General features: G+C 46.6%; 1 protein-coding gene across 1 annotated transcript; it reads left to right on the top strand.

Moving 5' to 3' along the window:
• Positions 1 to 1,795: 1,795 nt before the first annotated feature.
• LOC128407191 (extracellular tyrosine-protein kinase PKDCC-like) lies at positions 1,796 to 15,673 on the top strand. The gene is made up of 7 exons (XM_053375256.1): positions 1,796 to 2,397; positions 5,284 to 5,406; positions 7,363 to 7,634; positions 10,788 to 10,867; positions 10,979 to 11,083; positions 11,418 to 11,594; positions 15,133 to 15,673. The coding sequence occupies exons 1-7, from the start codon at positions 1,909 to 1,911 to the stop codon at positions 15,276 to 15,278; spliced, it is 1,392 nt and encodes a 463-aa protein (XP_053231231.1). The 5' UTR covers positions 1,796 to 1,908; the 3' UTR covers positions 15,279 to 15,673.
• The last annotated feature ends 550 nt before the right edge of the window (positions 15,674 to 16,223 follow it).

The following is a 16,223-nucleotide window of genomic DNA, read 5'->3' as shown; positions in this document are numbered from 1 at the left end:
AGCACTGTTATGGAAAGCAAAACATGTAAGAACGTGTTATAGCCAGCTTTTTACTATAATAATAAAGTTTTGTTTGTTCAAACCACGTCTCATATTTGGCCAAGGTATTTGTGTCTATATGGTGGCAGCAAAATACCGACACGTAGTTAGAAGATGGATCAAGGTATTAAAGCCTAGAGCAGGCTTCCTCAACCTCGGCCCTCCAGATGTTTTTGGCCTACAACTTCCATGATCCCTAGGTAGCAGGGCCAGTGGTCAGGGATAATGGGAACTGTAGTCTCAAAACATCTGGAGGGCCGACTTTGAGGAAGCCTGGCCTAGAGCTTAGAACTCCATAAGGCAAATTGGAACCTGGGGCAGGGGATCAGAGAACCAGAGTGATTTTTGATTTAAATTAAAGTAACTTCTTACACCAAAATGGTAGGATTGGACAGGGGAGGGTACATCAGGCTTCCTGATGATAGTGGCACTGTGCAATGCCACATCTAAAAATTGACAACCCATGCAGATTATTATTATTATGACAGTGGACACTCGGGTTGCAAACGTGATCCGTGTGGGAGGCATGTTCGTAACCTGCAGCGCCGTGTCTGCGCATGCAAGGGTTGTGATTCGGCACTTCTGTGCATGCGCAAAGTGTGATTTAGCGCTTCTGTGCATGCGCGACTGCCGAAACCCGGAAGTAACCTGTTCTGGTACTTCCGGGTTTCAGCGGGTCCGTAACCCAAACAAACGCAACCTGAAGCATCTGTAACCCGAGGTATGACTGTATTGCAAATTCATGTGGAAATGTTGAGAACTGAATTTAAGGTCAGAAACATGGATTGAGAAATATAATTATGGCATGCTAATCACAGTGGCTTTTACATTTTTAAGCACTGAACGGAACTCCTGGAACTTTCCACTGCAGATACTTTTACTGCTGAAGATGCAGTCTGCTCTCTCTCTTTGCCATGTGATCAAAGCTTCCAAGAAACCTTTCTCTGTTTTCAGCTAGACCTCAGAAAGCATCCAGAAATGCAGCCTAGACCACAGTTTAAGAACTTACCCTAGTGATTCCATGCTTACGAATGCAAGTTTCTTTCTGTGGTTAACTGTACAGTGGTACCTCAGGATACATACACTTCAGGTTACCCAGAAATATTACCTCAGGTTAAGAACTTTGCTTCAGGATGAGAACAGAAATTGCACGGCGGCAGCGGGAGGCCCCATTAGCTAAAGTGATGCTTCAGGTTAAGAACCGTTTCAGGTTAAGAACGGACCTCCGGAACGAATTAAGTACTTAACCCGAGGTACCACTGTATATTGTGAATGAATCATTCCGCTCCATTTTTCTTCTTCTGTGCACGTGTGGCATGTCCTATGAAGGAAACCACTAGCCCATTGGGCTCTGCATTGGCAGGGTTTCAGGCAGGAGACATTCCCAGCCCCATTTAGAGACCCCTAGAATCGAACCCAGGAAGCTTCATACAAGCAGATACTAAACTCCTAAGCCCTTCCCCGCACTGATTTCAGAGCCTCACCTATCGGATTTCAGCAGCCCTTGCCCCACTCCAAAATAAGCTTGCCCTGAAATTCCCTGCCCAAATTCTGATGCCTGGACAGGAAGTTAGCTTGGTAAGAGCGTGATGCTGTTAACGCCGAGGGATGAGGTGCGACCCCCCCGCCTATTCCTGCGTTGCAGCGGGGTTGGACTAGATGATGCTCAGGGTTCCCTTCCAACTCTACCATTCTAGGAGAATCCCTCTGTTTTCTTCGCCTCCCGATTGGAGAAATGAGGCTCTCCAGGGGAGCTAGGCGGCGGCTTGCTGCAGCAGACACGCCTCTGGGGAGGAACCTGACCCGGTTTCCCACGCGAGGCAGAATCGAAACGCGGCACTGGACGGTCGCCTGTTCGGAGGGTGGGTCATGCGCTGCTGCCCGGGCTCCGCTCTGCCGGCGCGGTCCGGGGCGCTCCTCGGGCTCCTGGCCGCCCCTGCGCTGCTCGCTTTGGCCCTCGTTGTCTGGGGCCCTTGGCGGCTGCTGGAGTCCCCAATGCCCCCGAGCCTGATGCGGGAGCTGGAGCAGCGGGAGGCGGATCTGCGGCTCTTGGCTGCGTCCGCCCGGGCGGCTTGCGCCTTTTCTCCCGCCGCGGGCGCGTTGGGTTGCGCGGAGCTGAGCGGCGCGACGGGCGTGCGCTTGGTGGGCTCCGGGATCACCAAGCTGGTGCAGAGGGCTGCCCTGCCCCGCGGAGGAGGCCACGAGGTCGCCCTGAAGTCCGTGCACGCGGCCGGCCGCGACGTGAGCCGCTGCGCGCAACGCTACGCGCACCCGAGCGGCTGCTACCGCCTGGCCGCTTACAAGCTGCTCAAGGAGATGGTTCTGCTGCAGAGCTTGGAGCATCCCGGCGTCGTCAAGGCACGTAGCACCGGGCTTGGGCAGGCAGGGGAAGGCCGACCTCATCGGGAACTCCGCAGGATGGAATAATCTGGTGGAGTAGCCCGGTGCGCGCCTTCGTGGTGCGATCCTATCTTGTTAGGATTGCAACCCGCATTGCAGGGGGTTGGAGTAGTTGACCCACGGGGTCCCTTCCAATTTATGATTCTATGCTATGAATCTTCACTGAAATCAGTTTGCGCTGGGATTAAGGCTGCTTTCCTGTGCGCACTTTCCGTCGAGGAAGCCCCACCGAGCAGAATGGAAACTGCTTCTGAGGAAGCGAATAGTAGATTGTGGCAGGGGCCTAAGTGGAAATCGTACTTTAAACTCCCCACCGCCGTAATATCACTTGCGGTGGGTGACCTGTGATAACTCACTGGGAAGGAAACGTCAATCTGTGCATGCTTAACTGTACTGTTATTTATTGTCCACGTGGCCCAGGACTTGAACTGTCACACTAAGAAATGTTATGGGACTGGGTGCTGTTCTGGCCTCAAACTTAACTGCACATTCCTTGGCATGTTTACTCGGATGCAATTGCCATTCTGTTCAATGGGGCTTACTCGCAGATTTACATGGCAGCAAATCCCAAGTTCTGTGCATCTTACTTCCAAGGATTGTAGCTTGAATACATGGGTTCAATCATATTTTGCTGCAATGCTTTGCACCACCCAAGGGTCTCAATGTGGTGTACATGACTCTCCTCCCCATTTCATGTCATCGTCACAACAATCCTATGAGGTAGGTTAGGTCAGTGTTTCCCAACCTTGGGTCCCCAGCTGTTTTTTTGGACTACAATTCCCATCATCCCTAGCTAGCAAGACCAGCGGTCATGGATGATGGGAAGTGTAGTCCGGAAACAGCTGGAAACCAAACTTTGGGAAATACTGGGTTAGGCTAAGAGTTGGTGACCGGCCCAAGGAGCTTCATGGCTTGAGTGGTGATTCGGACCCTGCTTCTCCCAGGTCCCAGTCCAACACTCTTTGACCATTACGCCTTTAAATTGATTGCAACTGGATCCTAAATAGTTTTATCTTATATAGAACGAAGCAGTGTATACTTTTTAAATTTTTTTTAAAATGTGTTTAATTAGAAGAAGTGGTTTTTTGCTTTCCTCTAAGCCAGGCATGGCCAAACTTGGCTCTCCAACTGTTTTGGGACTACAACTCCCATCATCCCTAGCTAACAGGACCAGTGGTCAGGGATGATGGGAACTGTAGTCGCAAAGTGGCTGGAGGGCCAGGTTTGGCCACCACTGCTCTAAGCAAAAGCGATTGTGATTGCAGTCTAAGCTGATGTAATTCCAAGTATTTCTGCCAGCTGAGTTTTGGAGTTGTTAAGTAGTGTTTCTCCCATCAAAGCACCTATACTGGCTTCAGCTGCTGTTGAAGGGTGTGTTCTCTCTTTTAAGTGAGATAAGCATGTGATAATTGCTTATGGAGGTTATGAAGACTATGTTGCCTCCTGTGATCTGCCGCTTCCCTTGTTCCTCCTTAGTGCTCCACTTCCTGGTTGTTTCTTCGCCAATTTGTACTTTATTAAAGAGGAACAAACCTTCCCATGAATTACTGTCTTGAAATGTCTAGACTTAGATTGCCTTTCTTCTGGGCCACTTTCCTCTTTCTCCCAGGGTAAGTAGAAGGCAGATCTGGATCTGCTGACAGATCTCTGTGTGCATTGGAGTAGATCACCAAAGCTACTTGACTCCTAATAGTTGAACAATAATGTTGTTCAACTGCACACTTAATGGCTTCTCTTGGATTTGCAGGAGTTGACAGAGGGAAAATCCTTCTGAAACAGTGGTTCCCAAACCACCACCGCTTGAAAATTGCCAAAGATCTTGGCGGACCTCTTAATGGGTTTTCTGCCTGTTATAATGACATCTGGTAACGCGTTTTGTTAAGCACAGCACGATTTTGAATGGCGTTTCCCACAATTTTTATTTTCTTGTGTTCCAATCCTGTAGAATATCAAACACAATAAGAAATAATGAAATGCAATATGAGAAGTTAAAAGAAGCAATGGAAACACAATTAAAAATCAAGAGGAATATTTAATGTGCTGCACCCGCCATTCGTAGCGGCTGCTGTTCTTCACAGACACACCATTGACCACACCACCAAATGACGCTCACCACTCGTGGTCCATGGACCACAGTTTGGGAACACCTATTTCATACTCTTCAAACCTTAGTAGTAGTTGCCAACTTACGGAATTCAGTTGATGATCACTAGCTGCAATCCTAAACCCATTTACCTGGGAATAAGCCCCACTGACTTGGTTAGGCTTGCAGCCTTAAATGGTGTTGTGTATTCCTCCAGCCTCTCTGCCCAAAGAGATATTTGCCTAAAAGAAAGGGTGGGGACAGCGAAACTCTTACGGGGAAAATGGGAAATGTTTAATCACAAACATACCTTAGATAAGTGAAGCTCTTACATCTGCATCCTGTAAACTCTTTCTTGGTTCAATTATTGTTAATGACCTGACAGAGCTCATTAGGGGGCGGGGAGGGAAAAGCCATAGAAAAGGTACCGGTACCTCTTTGGAATTGAAATTAGTCTTGGCTAGGTTAATGGTAAATAAACATCAATGGGAATGCACTGTTCTTTGGGCAGTATAAACATTCAACTTCAAAATGCAGACTAATTAATGTTATGGTTTCCTATCCAGTACTATCAGCATGCTTGAAACCACAACCACATAGGAATATTCCCACTGTGGAATCTCCTAAGATCTGTTGAGGGTGTCCATCCACCCCACTGCAAAGATCTGCATTGCCAGTTCTGCAAAACACACACAGATCTTATCTTTCATTCAGCTGATTTCAGCATATAACGGCAATCTGTGCATTTCCTCTTTTGACAGTTGCGTGGTCAGTGCTATGATCCTAGCTTAGTTCCTGAAATGAAGGTGGTCACCGTTTTGGAGTTGGGTGTTCCCCTGGAGATGATTCAACTTCTGCAGACCCCCTGGGAGGAGAGATTTAAAGTAAGAAAACAAAAACAAAGAGAGCTCATTTCATTCAAAGACCTTAGGACTCTGGCTGAGGGCAGATGGAATTGATACTGATCATCTTCTCTGTTTGCTGATGAAACTTGCTCTGGTATTATTATTTTTTTAATTGCAATTCACCTGTATCCCACATCACTGATGATGGTCTTAAAGGTAAAGGTAAAGTCTTAAAAAGTCTCAAATAGTTTGATAAAATGAACCTGGGAATGGCTGTTTGACCTTAAACTATAATGCAAGAAAATGACCTTCACCCAGATTTGCTATAAAACCAACCCTCCCCTCACTGACCAGAGTAAAAGTGTCCTTTTACTCCTTATAGGAAGCTGCAGTGTGTGGACTATTTGTCCATTTAGCTTCAGTATTACCTACTCTGACTGGCAACAGCTCTCCAGGATCTTGGGCAGAGACATTATACAGAATAAGATGGGGGAAGAAGAAGAGGGGGAGAGGGGGTTGGGGTGGTAATATTTAATACATTTGTGGGGTTTTATGCCAGTGTCACTTGAGTAGGTTCTCTGCTCATTTATGTTATATGTATATGTATATACACACATACACAAATAATAATAACAACAACAATAATAAATTTTATTTATACCCCGCCCTCCCCGGTCAGAGCTGGGTTCTAGGTGGCTGACACCAATAAAATCACAGTAAAAACATAATGGGGGGGGACCCAATTTAAAATACAGGTTAAAATGCAGCCTCATTTTAAAAGTAGCCGATAGATCAAGACCATAAGGGGAGGGAAACATAAGGGTCAGACTGAGTCCAAACCACAGGCCAGGTGTAACAGCTCTGCCTTGCAGGCCCTGCAGAAAGATGTCAAGTCCCGCAGGGCCCTAGTCTCTTGTGACAGACAGTTCCACCAAGTCGGGGCCAGTACTGAAAAGGCCCTGGCCCTAGTTGAGACCAATCTAACCACCTTGTGACTTGGGACCTCCAAAATGTTGTCATTTGTGGACCTTAAGGTCCTCCGCGGGGCATACCAGGAGAGGTATGCATACATCTTTCTTGGTAGTGAGAAAGGTTGGGGGGGTAGGGTGTGGTTGGGCATCTTTAGTTGGCTTCAGTGTTTGTGGGGTCTGGTGTCATGACCATCAGGCCATCTGCGAAGAGCCCTGATTTATAGGTTTTGCCTTTTATTACCACTCCCTTGAAGTCAGGGGCTGCCCGGATTTGGATTGCTAGGGGTTCAAGGGCCAGGAAGAATAGAAAGGGGGAAGAGTGGGCACCCTTGTTTTGTGCCTCTTCGTATTGCTATGGTATTAGAGTCCGTACCATTGACCCTACATTTTGCTGAAGCTTGGGAGTAAATTTGTTTAAGGGTTTGTAGGAAGTTGGGGCCAAATTCCATGTTGGTTAATACTGCTAAGAGGAATTCCCATTCTAAACAATCAAAGGCTTTAAGGGTGTCCAGGGACATAATCATCAGTGGGAGCTTGGTTGTTTTTGCTGTGTTCGATCAGGACTTAGTGATTTCCTGATGTGGCCAGGGAGATAAAGGTAAAGGGACCCCTGACCATTAGGTCCAGTTGTGACCGACTCTGGGGTTGCGGCGCTCATCTCGCTTTATTGCTCAAGGGAGCCGGCGTACAGCTTCCAGGTCATGTGGCCAGCATGACGAAGCTGCTTCTGGCGAACCAGAGCAGCGCATGGAAACGCCGTTTACCTTCCCGCCAGAGTGGTACCTATTTATCTACTTGCACTTTGACGTCCTTCGAACTGCTAGGTTGACAGGAGCAGGGACCGAGCAACGGGATTCAAACTGCCGACCTTCTGATTGGCAAGTCCTAGGCTCTGTGGTTTAACCCACAGCGCCACCCACGTCCCTAAGGAGATAGATTTTATGAAATAAATAATGTTAGCCATCCCTTTTCCATTTATTCGGATGCTCCCAACTAATAAAAGTGTATTCACCTTCTCTTTCAGCTTTGCCTGGAGCTGGCTGAGCTGCTCCATTACTTGGCCAAGTCTCCTCTGGGTTCCCTGGCCCTCCTGGATTTCCAGCCCAGGCAGTTTGTCATGGTGAACGGGGTCCTCAAAGTCGCAGACCTGGATGATGTGAGCACTGAGGAGTTGTCCTGCGAAGGGGATGGGGACTGCACGCTGGAATTCCCCACCAAAAGCTTCTCTCTCAGGTGTTCTGCGCAGGGGAAGTGTGAAGGAATAAATGAGAAAAGGAACCTCTTCAATGCTTACCGGTACGTGGGGTGATTTTATTTTATTTTTAAATGCCCCCCAAAACCAGCATCCTGAATTTCACAGTGCTGCTATGTTTTAATGATTGTGTGATTTGTGCCTTCTTTTTATTGAGAATCCACTTTGGACAACTCTTTTTAGGAGGCAAAAAGTTAGGGTTAATAGCATTTAATTGCATATAATTATTTAACTGCTAAAGCATGACTCGAACGAAAGAGCCGTATCCACATGTACCAAAGTTTCTGTGTGCTCATCAAGGCATCCCCTAACTTCCCACCCAATTGCAAACAAATGTGTGTAGGGAACTCCTAGGGGACTTTACAACCTCTTTCTCCCATGACTGCCTTTACTAGGAAGCAACATGCAGAGGTTGCATTAGGCAGAGGAGTCTAGAAATGCAACTTTCATTCATAAGAATGAGTGAGACAAAAGAGAATAAAAGGCTACACTCCCAATAAGGCCTGCTTCCAAGTTTAAAGTAGGTGGAGCTCAGCACACAAAGGAAGGCTTCGGAGCTCCATTCTTCTGGGACTGGATTTAACCAGGAATCAGTGCAAAGCAAAAAATTATACAGTGGTACCTTGGGTTACAGACTCCGCTAACCCGGAAGTAGTACCTCGGGTTAAGAACTTTGCTTCAGGATGAGAACAGAAATCGTTCTCCGGCGGCGCGGCAGCAGCAGGAGGTCCCATTAGCTAAAGTGGTGCTTCAGGTTAAGAACAGTTTCAGGTTAAGAACGGACCTCCAGAACGAATTAAGTACTTAACCTGAGGTACCACTGTATGGTCATTTGTGGGTCATTTATTTTTCCATGAGAGGCAGAGGCTGAGCCCCAAACTACCCAACCCAGTGAATGACTGAGGCAGATTAAGATAAATGTACCAGTTACACTAAAGCCATCTATTGTAGTGCACAAATGTCCAGTAATAATAAATTAATAATTTTTATTTATACCCCGCCCTCCCCGGCCAGAGTCAGGCTCAGGGCTGCTCACAGCAGTAAAATTACAATAAAAACATAATAGGGGTGGGAGAAAGCAATTTCAAACACAGCTTAAAATACAATTTAAAATGCAGCCTCATTTTAATAGTAGGCCATAGATCAAAACCATAAGGGGAGGGAAACATAAGGGTCAGACTGAGTCCAAACCAAAGGTCAGGCAGAACAGCTCTGTCTTGCAGGCCCTGCAGAAAGATGTCAACTCCCGCAGAGCCCTAGTCTCTTGTGACAGAGCGTTCCACCAAGTCGGGGCCAGTACTGAAAAGGCCCTGGCCCTAGTTGAGACCAATCTAACCACTTGCGACTTGGGACCTCCAAAGTGTTGTCATTTGTGGACCTTAAGGTCCTCCGTGGGGCATACCAGGAGAGGTGGTCCTGTAGGTACGTGGGTCCTAGGCCGCAGTAATCAGGGTCTGGATGCTTCCCTCTGCTCAGGGACTCAAGGCTTTCCGAGCCAGCAGGCACCAGGCTTTGCAGCTGCTGACCATCACATGAGCACCAGCATTTGCAAAAACCACTTTTGGTAAGGAGTCGTGCTTGCCTTTGCCCCACAAGTAACATCATACGTGATGTTGGTTGTTGGACAGGTGGTGTCAGGGACTGGCTAGATGACAAGGAACGGTGGGAGGTACCAGCTGGGGAAGCCACAGAGGAGGAAGGCTCAGAGTCCAGGGGTTGTTGGTGGGACGCTAAGGAGAGGTCAAGGGGAGAAGCGGGAGAGGAATGGTTGAATGGTGAAGCGACAGGCTTTAGTGAGCATGGGGAGCCTGTGACAGGCAGCAGCTTAGACTCAGAGGCTGAAGAAGGGGGTGGGGCAAAGAGGCTGCAGGAAAATCCCAGGTGTTTGCCTGTCCTACTGCAACAAGCTCCCCTCCCAAGGACACACAGGGCGATGTGTAGGGCAAAACAGAGATTACAGGTACCCTGATGTCATTTGAGGCTGCTTGGGAAACCTAGAGGAAGTAGAAGGCAGGGACAATCACTCCTGGCAACAGCTCTAGAGGAGCAAGTCCAGTCAGGAGGTATTGATGAGTTTCACGATGCCAAACTCTGCACCTCGTGTGCTGACCTGCCTCTGAACCAGCTTTGACAGGTGGGCATGACTTGGCCAAAAACAGCCTCATAGGCCATATGGGGAAGCCTATGTTGGCCAATTGCCAAGGAAACGGGGGCAATTGGCAGGCCCCCAGCTGGCTCCAGCCCACCGGCCGGTGCGCCAGACGAACTCTGGTCCTTGGTCCAGCATAAATCTGCGGCCCAAACTTCAGAAGACTGAGCACGCTATTCAGCACAGAAAACGCCGCGCAAACAGAAGTGGCACGAGAGGCTGTGTGAGCATATTTACAAGTAGGTTTATTCAGCGTAGATCAGGACAAAAGGAAACATGTCTGATCTCCTTCGTATCCAAAGCAAAACAGCAAAGCTATACACAAACGGAAATTCCCAGCATACTGTGCTGGAATGTAAACAGACATGTGACGTGCAACAATTCCACACGTCTGTCCCTTAAGGCGGAACGGAATTCTCAACAGCCTAGTGGACCTAATGGAAGTTCCCTATGCCTGCCATAGCACTTCCGTGTTATTACACTGTGTATCTGCCTCCATCTCCCCAGACAGGGTACAATTGGAAGAGGCTAATTTTGTCTAATGCTGCTGGAAGAGGGCATGTGCTAGTCAGAAGCTCCATATGGCCAGCACCTGAGAAACAGTGTAAATCTGAAGAGCAGATTCGAAGGGAAGTGAACCTTAAGTCAAGGACTAAATTTGATCAGTCAGACAACCTGATTCTGTTCTGCCAGAGGTTAGTTCGTGTTCCACTACAGTAACCAGATGCAGGAGAGGACGGTGATCCTGCAACTTCAATATTTCCCATGCAAGCTGCATCTGCTGTAATTGCTTCTTCAGTGCAGCTATTATATTTGCAGGGGCCTCACCCTCTGCAATTATTAGAGGTACATCTGGCCAGCCTAGGAATTTTTTTGCTTGCTTTCAGGTCATAAACCAAGTCTTCAACAATGGGAGAGATGAGATTCAAAACGTGTAGGATTTAAACAACACATGACTCTTAATTGCCTTGTGCTGTAGAAATAGTTACACATGGAAGATCTTTGACACAGAATTTTAATATTTTAAAATAGATGTATTTATCTGCAGATATTTCTTCACTTATCTCCTGCCACATACTGCACCCTTCGCTTTGCAACCCATTCTGAAGGATATCCTAAATGCCACAGGTACATTCTAATGGGAATTGGGTTTTTTTTAAAAAAAAGTTTTAAGTAAGAGCTGCTCTTAATCGCCTTCCTTCTTTAAATCATTCCCCCTTTCCTCTTCTGTAATTGTAGGTGATTTGCGATACGGAACAAATGAAACTCTGAGAGCTTTTCAGAGAGTTTTGCATTTATACAAGTCTGGACTTTATCTGCAGAAAAAGCCTTCTCAATTGAAAGGTACATTATTTCACACAATATACTCTTACGGGCTTTACATAATGGTTGGATCTCAGTGGGGGAACAGCAGTTCAGTGGGGTGCCAGCACAACTCACATTCCTTGCCTGTGGGGTGGGGTGGAGTTGCTTGGTGATTGGCATTGTCCTCTAAGAGAAGGACAGTATGTTCCGGGCTGCCTTTTTGTTGAGATGAGATTCGCAGCTGATCTGCTAGGGAAGAGCACTAAGAAAGGCACTGTTTCCTGTTTCTCCCGCCGTTTGCCAAATCCGAAATATCTCTCTTGTTTCCAGCTGCGTACATAATCGTATCATCTTGTCTCTTCCCCTTTCCAAGACTACATTGCCTTAAAGGGCTTCCACAGCAGGGATACGGAGGACTACAAGTGCTGGCCATCCTATCGCCACTTGGGGTGCATGCTCTCTGTTCACAACGAAGAGGAAGCTGCCGCCATTTGCAGCTCCCATCCTCAGTGCCAACATTTCTTCATCACTCTGCAGACAACATGGACAGGTAAGAGGAAGTGACATAATATTGCTAACAAGCGCCAATCATCTCCCCCACCCCCCACCCCAACTTCTTCTTTTAAAAGAAGGGGGGAAGAAAAACGCCCTAGTTATTCTAGAACACAGGATCCAGTAACCTGTTCTAGGTGACACATTCAAGATTCACTTAAAATATAGGTAAGCTTCCTTGCAGTTCCCTTTAAGTTACCTGTTATACCTTCCTCGGTGTTCGTGCAGTTGTTCAAATTAAAGCTCTTCCAGTCCTCGTTGTTTTATTTATTTTTTTAATTTGCAGGCTGCTTTTCCATGTGGATATGATGAAAGCAGCTCACACAGTGCTAAGCGGTGGATCATTACAGCAGCAATAAAATACTAAATAATTTTGAAACATAAAGGAGCAACTCTACAGATAACTCCATTTTAAAGCTTATATTAGACTAATTTTTCCTTCTCGTACCTCCAATCCAGAGTTGCATCTCTTTCCATTTGTTGGTGTAATGATTTTTGATCTGGATCTTCATCGTTAAGCAGCTTCTATATCTTCCAACCAGTGACAGGGTGAAGTAATCCGCTCGTTATGCATCGGTTCTTGTCTGAATGCCTCAGGGGTATTTCAAGATGAAAGAGCACTGCTCTTTTAATTACAACAATGATATTTAGGATATTCTTTTTATCTACCTATATCCCCAGACCAACAAATTTCCCCAAATGCCCTGTAATTAGCACTGATTATAGCCTTTCAGCTAGTGGGTGCATGTGCAACCAGGCAGATATATCTTATACCATCAATTATCCTGTTTTAGCTGACACGTCTGCAGCCATCTAAGCTATTACCCTTAATGTGAATAATGAAGGATGCAGATTGAAGCAAATTAGCCATTGTAGTTAAGGATTGAGGGGGGGACAGTTACTGTTTGCAAGTCTCCGAAGTGTGGAATGCCCCACTCCCAATTTTATGTGCCCCTACTTCTTGTTGTTTAGTCCTTTAGTCGTGTCCGACTCTTTGTGACCCCCATGGACCAGAGCATGCCAGGCACTCCTGTCTTCCACTGCCTCCCGCAGTTTGGTCAAACTCATGCTGGTAGCTTCGAGAACACTGTCCAACCATCTCGTCCTCTGTTGTCCCCTTCTCCTTGTGCCCTCCATCTTTCCCAACATGAGGGTCTTTTCCAGGGAGTCTTCTCTTCTCATGAGGTGGCCAAAGTATTGGAGCCTCAGCTTCAGGATCTGTCCTTCCAGTGAGCACTCAGGGCTGATTTCCTTCAGAATGGATAGGTTTGATCTTCTTGCAGTCCATGGGACTCTCAAGAGTCTCCTCCAGCACTATAATTCAAAGGCATCAATTCTTCGGCGATCAGCCTTCCCTACTAGCTCTTCCTTTTGGATGCCCCCCCCATGCATACAGTACAAATAGCTGTGGGCAAGGAGCTTGCACAATGAGGGCTTTGGATCTTATGGACGTATTTGCATAGAATCATAGAGTTGAATGGGACCGCAAGGGTCATCTAGTCCAACCCTCTGCAATGCAGGAATCTCTGCTCAAGCAATCCATGGCCACCCAACCTCTGCTTACAAACCTCCAAGGAAAGAGAGTCTACCACCTACCAAGAGAGACCATTCCATTTCTGAACAGCTGTTACTGTCCGAAAGTTTTTCCAAATGTTTAGTTGGAATCTCCTTTCTTGTAACTTGAAGCCATTGGTTCGGGTCCTAGACTCCAGAGCAGGAGGGGGGGAAAGCTTGTTCCATCTTCCATGTGACAGCCCTTAAGATATTTACCTTTTTTACCACCTTTCCAGGCTAAGCGTACCCAGCTCCTTCAACCATTCCTCATAAGGCCTGGTTTCCAGACCCTTGATCATCTTGGTTGCTCTCCTCTGCACACGTTCCATGCACATAATAATAATAATAATAATAATAATAATAATAATAATAATTTATTATTTGTACCCCGTCCATCTGGCTGGGTTTCCCCAGCCACTCTGGGCGGCTTCCATAGAAACTAAAAATACACTAAAATATCACACATTAAAAACTTCCCTGAACAGGGCTGCCTTAAGATGTCTTCTGAATGTCAGGTAGTTATTTATCGCTTTGACATCTGATGGGAGGGCGTTCCACAGGGCGGGCGCCACTACCGAGAAGGCCCTCTGCCTGGTTCCCAGTAGCTTTGCTTCTCGCAATGAGGGAACCGCCAGAAGGCCCTTGGCGCTGGACCTCAGCGTCCGGGCAGAATGATGGGGGTGGAGATGCTCCTTCAGGGAAAACATCCTTCCCTGCAGTTGTTCACCCTGTGCGCATGAATGCTAGGAAACTGAGAACACAGCACAGCCCTGCTCACCTGTTGGGTATTACCTGGGAGTGGAACACCTGAGTATATTCATTGATTCAATTTATATCCAGCCCTTCCTCCCCCAAGGAGCCCAAGGCAACCAATATATACAATTTAAAAGCAGAAATGGAGCAAAAAAATAATAATAAAAGGCATTCTAAAGCAATTACACTAAAAAAAATGCTTCCACCCAATGATCTTGATGTTGCCAGGAACAGTATTCTTCAGCCACCAAATGCCTGGGAAAACAGGAGTGTTTTCAAACTCCTCTTGAAAGTTAGTAATGATGGAGACAGTGCATTTCATCATGGTGGGCATTCCACAACTAGGGAAACACCACTGCGAAGGCTTTCAGCACCACCAAGAAGACCTCGCCTGCTGAACGTAGGGTCTGAGATGGTTGGGTGCTTCAATCCCAAGCCATTTAGGGCTTTCTATGTCAGTACTTGTACCTTGAATTGGTCCCAATAGTTCACTGACAGCCAGTCCAGTGTTTTCAGAGCTATAGTCCTATCAGGCTGCCCCACTCATCAAGCTAACAGGTGCATTCTGTGCTAACTATAGATAGCTGCCACTTTGAGATTTGTCACTGATGGTGGTGATCTATACCAGGGGTCAGCAAACTTTTTCAGTAGGGGGCCGGTCCACTGTCCCCCGGACCTTGTGGGGGGCCAGACTATATTTTGCAGGGGGAAATGAATGAATTCCTATGCCCCACAAATAACCCAGAGATGCATTTTAAATAAAAGCACCCATTCTACTCATGTAAAAACACCAGGCAGGCTCCACAAATAACCCAGAGATGCATTTTAAATAAAAGGACACATTCTACTCATGTAAAAACACGCTGATTCCTGGACCGTCCACAGGCAGGATTTAGAAGGCGATTGGGCTGGATCCGGCTCCCAGGTCTTAGCTTGCCTACCCATGATCTATACAGTCAATATTGAACACACCTTGATGAGGACAGGTTCCAGTCGCCATGGGAGAGGATTGCAGCGAATGCGACATGGACATTGGCTTGTCATAGTAGAGGCTGCGGGAGATGTTCCAGGAATTCCTTACATCTTAGATTGGATGTCTTGTTTTCTCTTTCTGGGATGCTTTTACATTTCCAGTGTTATCATTTTACCTCAGCCCGTGCTGCAAATTTACAGATCTTGATTTGTTCTCCCACCCCCCAACCCCCTCTCAAAATTATTTTCTCCTTCAGGAAGGCCACTTGCTTTGTTTCGAAGCAACTTGACCGAATTAATTCCAGGCGGCAACAGAGTGGTTTATGTTAAGCGATCTGCAATGTCAAAGACAAGCCTCTTACAAGGAGACTGGGAGAATACAGAGCTCTCGGACAAGGAATAATCTCTGGGACTAACTTCATCCACTCAAGAGTTGATGATGTGCTTCATTTCTGCTTCAGATTCTTTCTCTGGGACTTTTCAAGTTAATGGGTGGTGTTTGAATGATCAAAGCAAACCTTCCTTTTTCGTACGATGGAATAACCTGGACAAGTTGTTTACATGATCCCATGCACAATGGTCAGAAACGTGCACAACATGATTTAAAGCACCACTAAAGCCTTATAATGGATTGGCAGCAGCTGTGTCAGCCAAGCAGTAGTTGTTACCATGAAAATACCTTGTTGTGTCAGCTCTATGTGGTTGTATCAGTGCAGTTGGGAACAGGCATCAATGGAAGCAGACTGTTATGCAAACAGTTCCTGTCCCAGATAACAGTATTTGTTCCCAACAGACCTGCAAGTACCAACAGACCATCCTCATGGTCCTATCTGAAATGACTGATCAGCACTGTTAAGCAGTTTTAGGTGTCCTGGATGTCATCTTTTTTTGGATGTAGGGATCATTGCAGACTCAGGGTGTGTCCAAGTGTCTTAAAGTTTATTTACAAGTAAGCAAATCCACCTAGGCTCAAACACTCCCAGCAGCAAATTCTACTGTTTCACAACAGATCTCCCGAGAGCTCAACTCCCAGTGCTTTGCAGAACTCCAAAGTCTGCAAAATCCTCCCTGTCTTCCTCTCCATCTGAAATTCCTAAATCTGGTGTGTCCTTTTTCGCGGACACATACGCAGATCTAGATTACATCAAGGGAGAGGTATGCCTTCTGCCAAGATGTGTCTGCCCTGGCATTCTTGACTAGTTATGAGCTATTGATCTCTTAATTTCCCTGACAAGAAATGCCTGTCTTAAAGGAATGTTACAGTAGCCTTTGTGACTCCATTAACTTCCCAACACATGCATACACACCCCTTTCTTAAATACAACAGTATATCTGACAAATGATCGTT

This window comes from Podarcis raffonei, chromosome 1 (genome assembly GCF_027172205.1).
Source record: "Podarcis raffonei isolate rPodRaf1 chromosome 1, rPodRaf1.pri, whole genome shotgun sequence".
Lineage (NCBI taxonomy): Eukaryota > Metazoa > Chordata > Lepidosauria > Squamata > Lacertidae > Podarcis > Podarcis raffonei.
The sequence above is the reverse complement of the archived record's forward strand: the minus strand, read 5'-3'. Positions and strand labels throughout refer to the sequence as shown.

Bases quoted from the DNA above. Each gene is read 5' to 3' on its own strand.
- LOC128407191 (XM_053375256.1), top strand. From the start codon at position 1,909: ATGCGCTGCTGCCCGGGCTCCGCTCTGCCGGCGCGGTCCGGGGCGCTC. The intron at 2,398-5,283 runs GCACGTAGCACC...CTCTTTTGACAG, and splicing joins AGCATCCCGGCGTCGTCAAG to TTGCGTGGTCAGTGCTATGA. The intron at 7,635-10,787 runs GTACGTGGGGTG...ATTTATCTGCAG, and splicing joins AACCTCTTCAATGCTTACCG to ATATTTCTTCACTTATCTCC.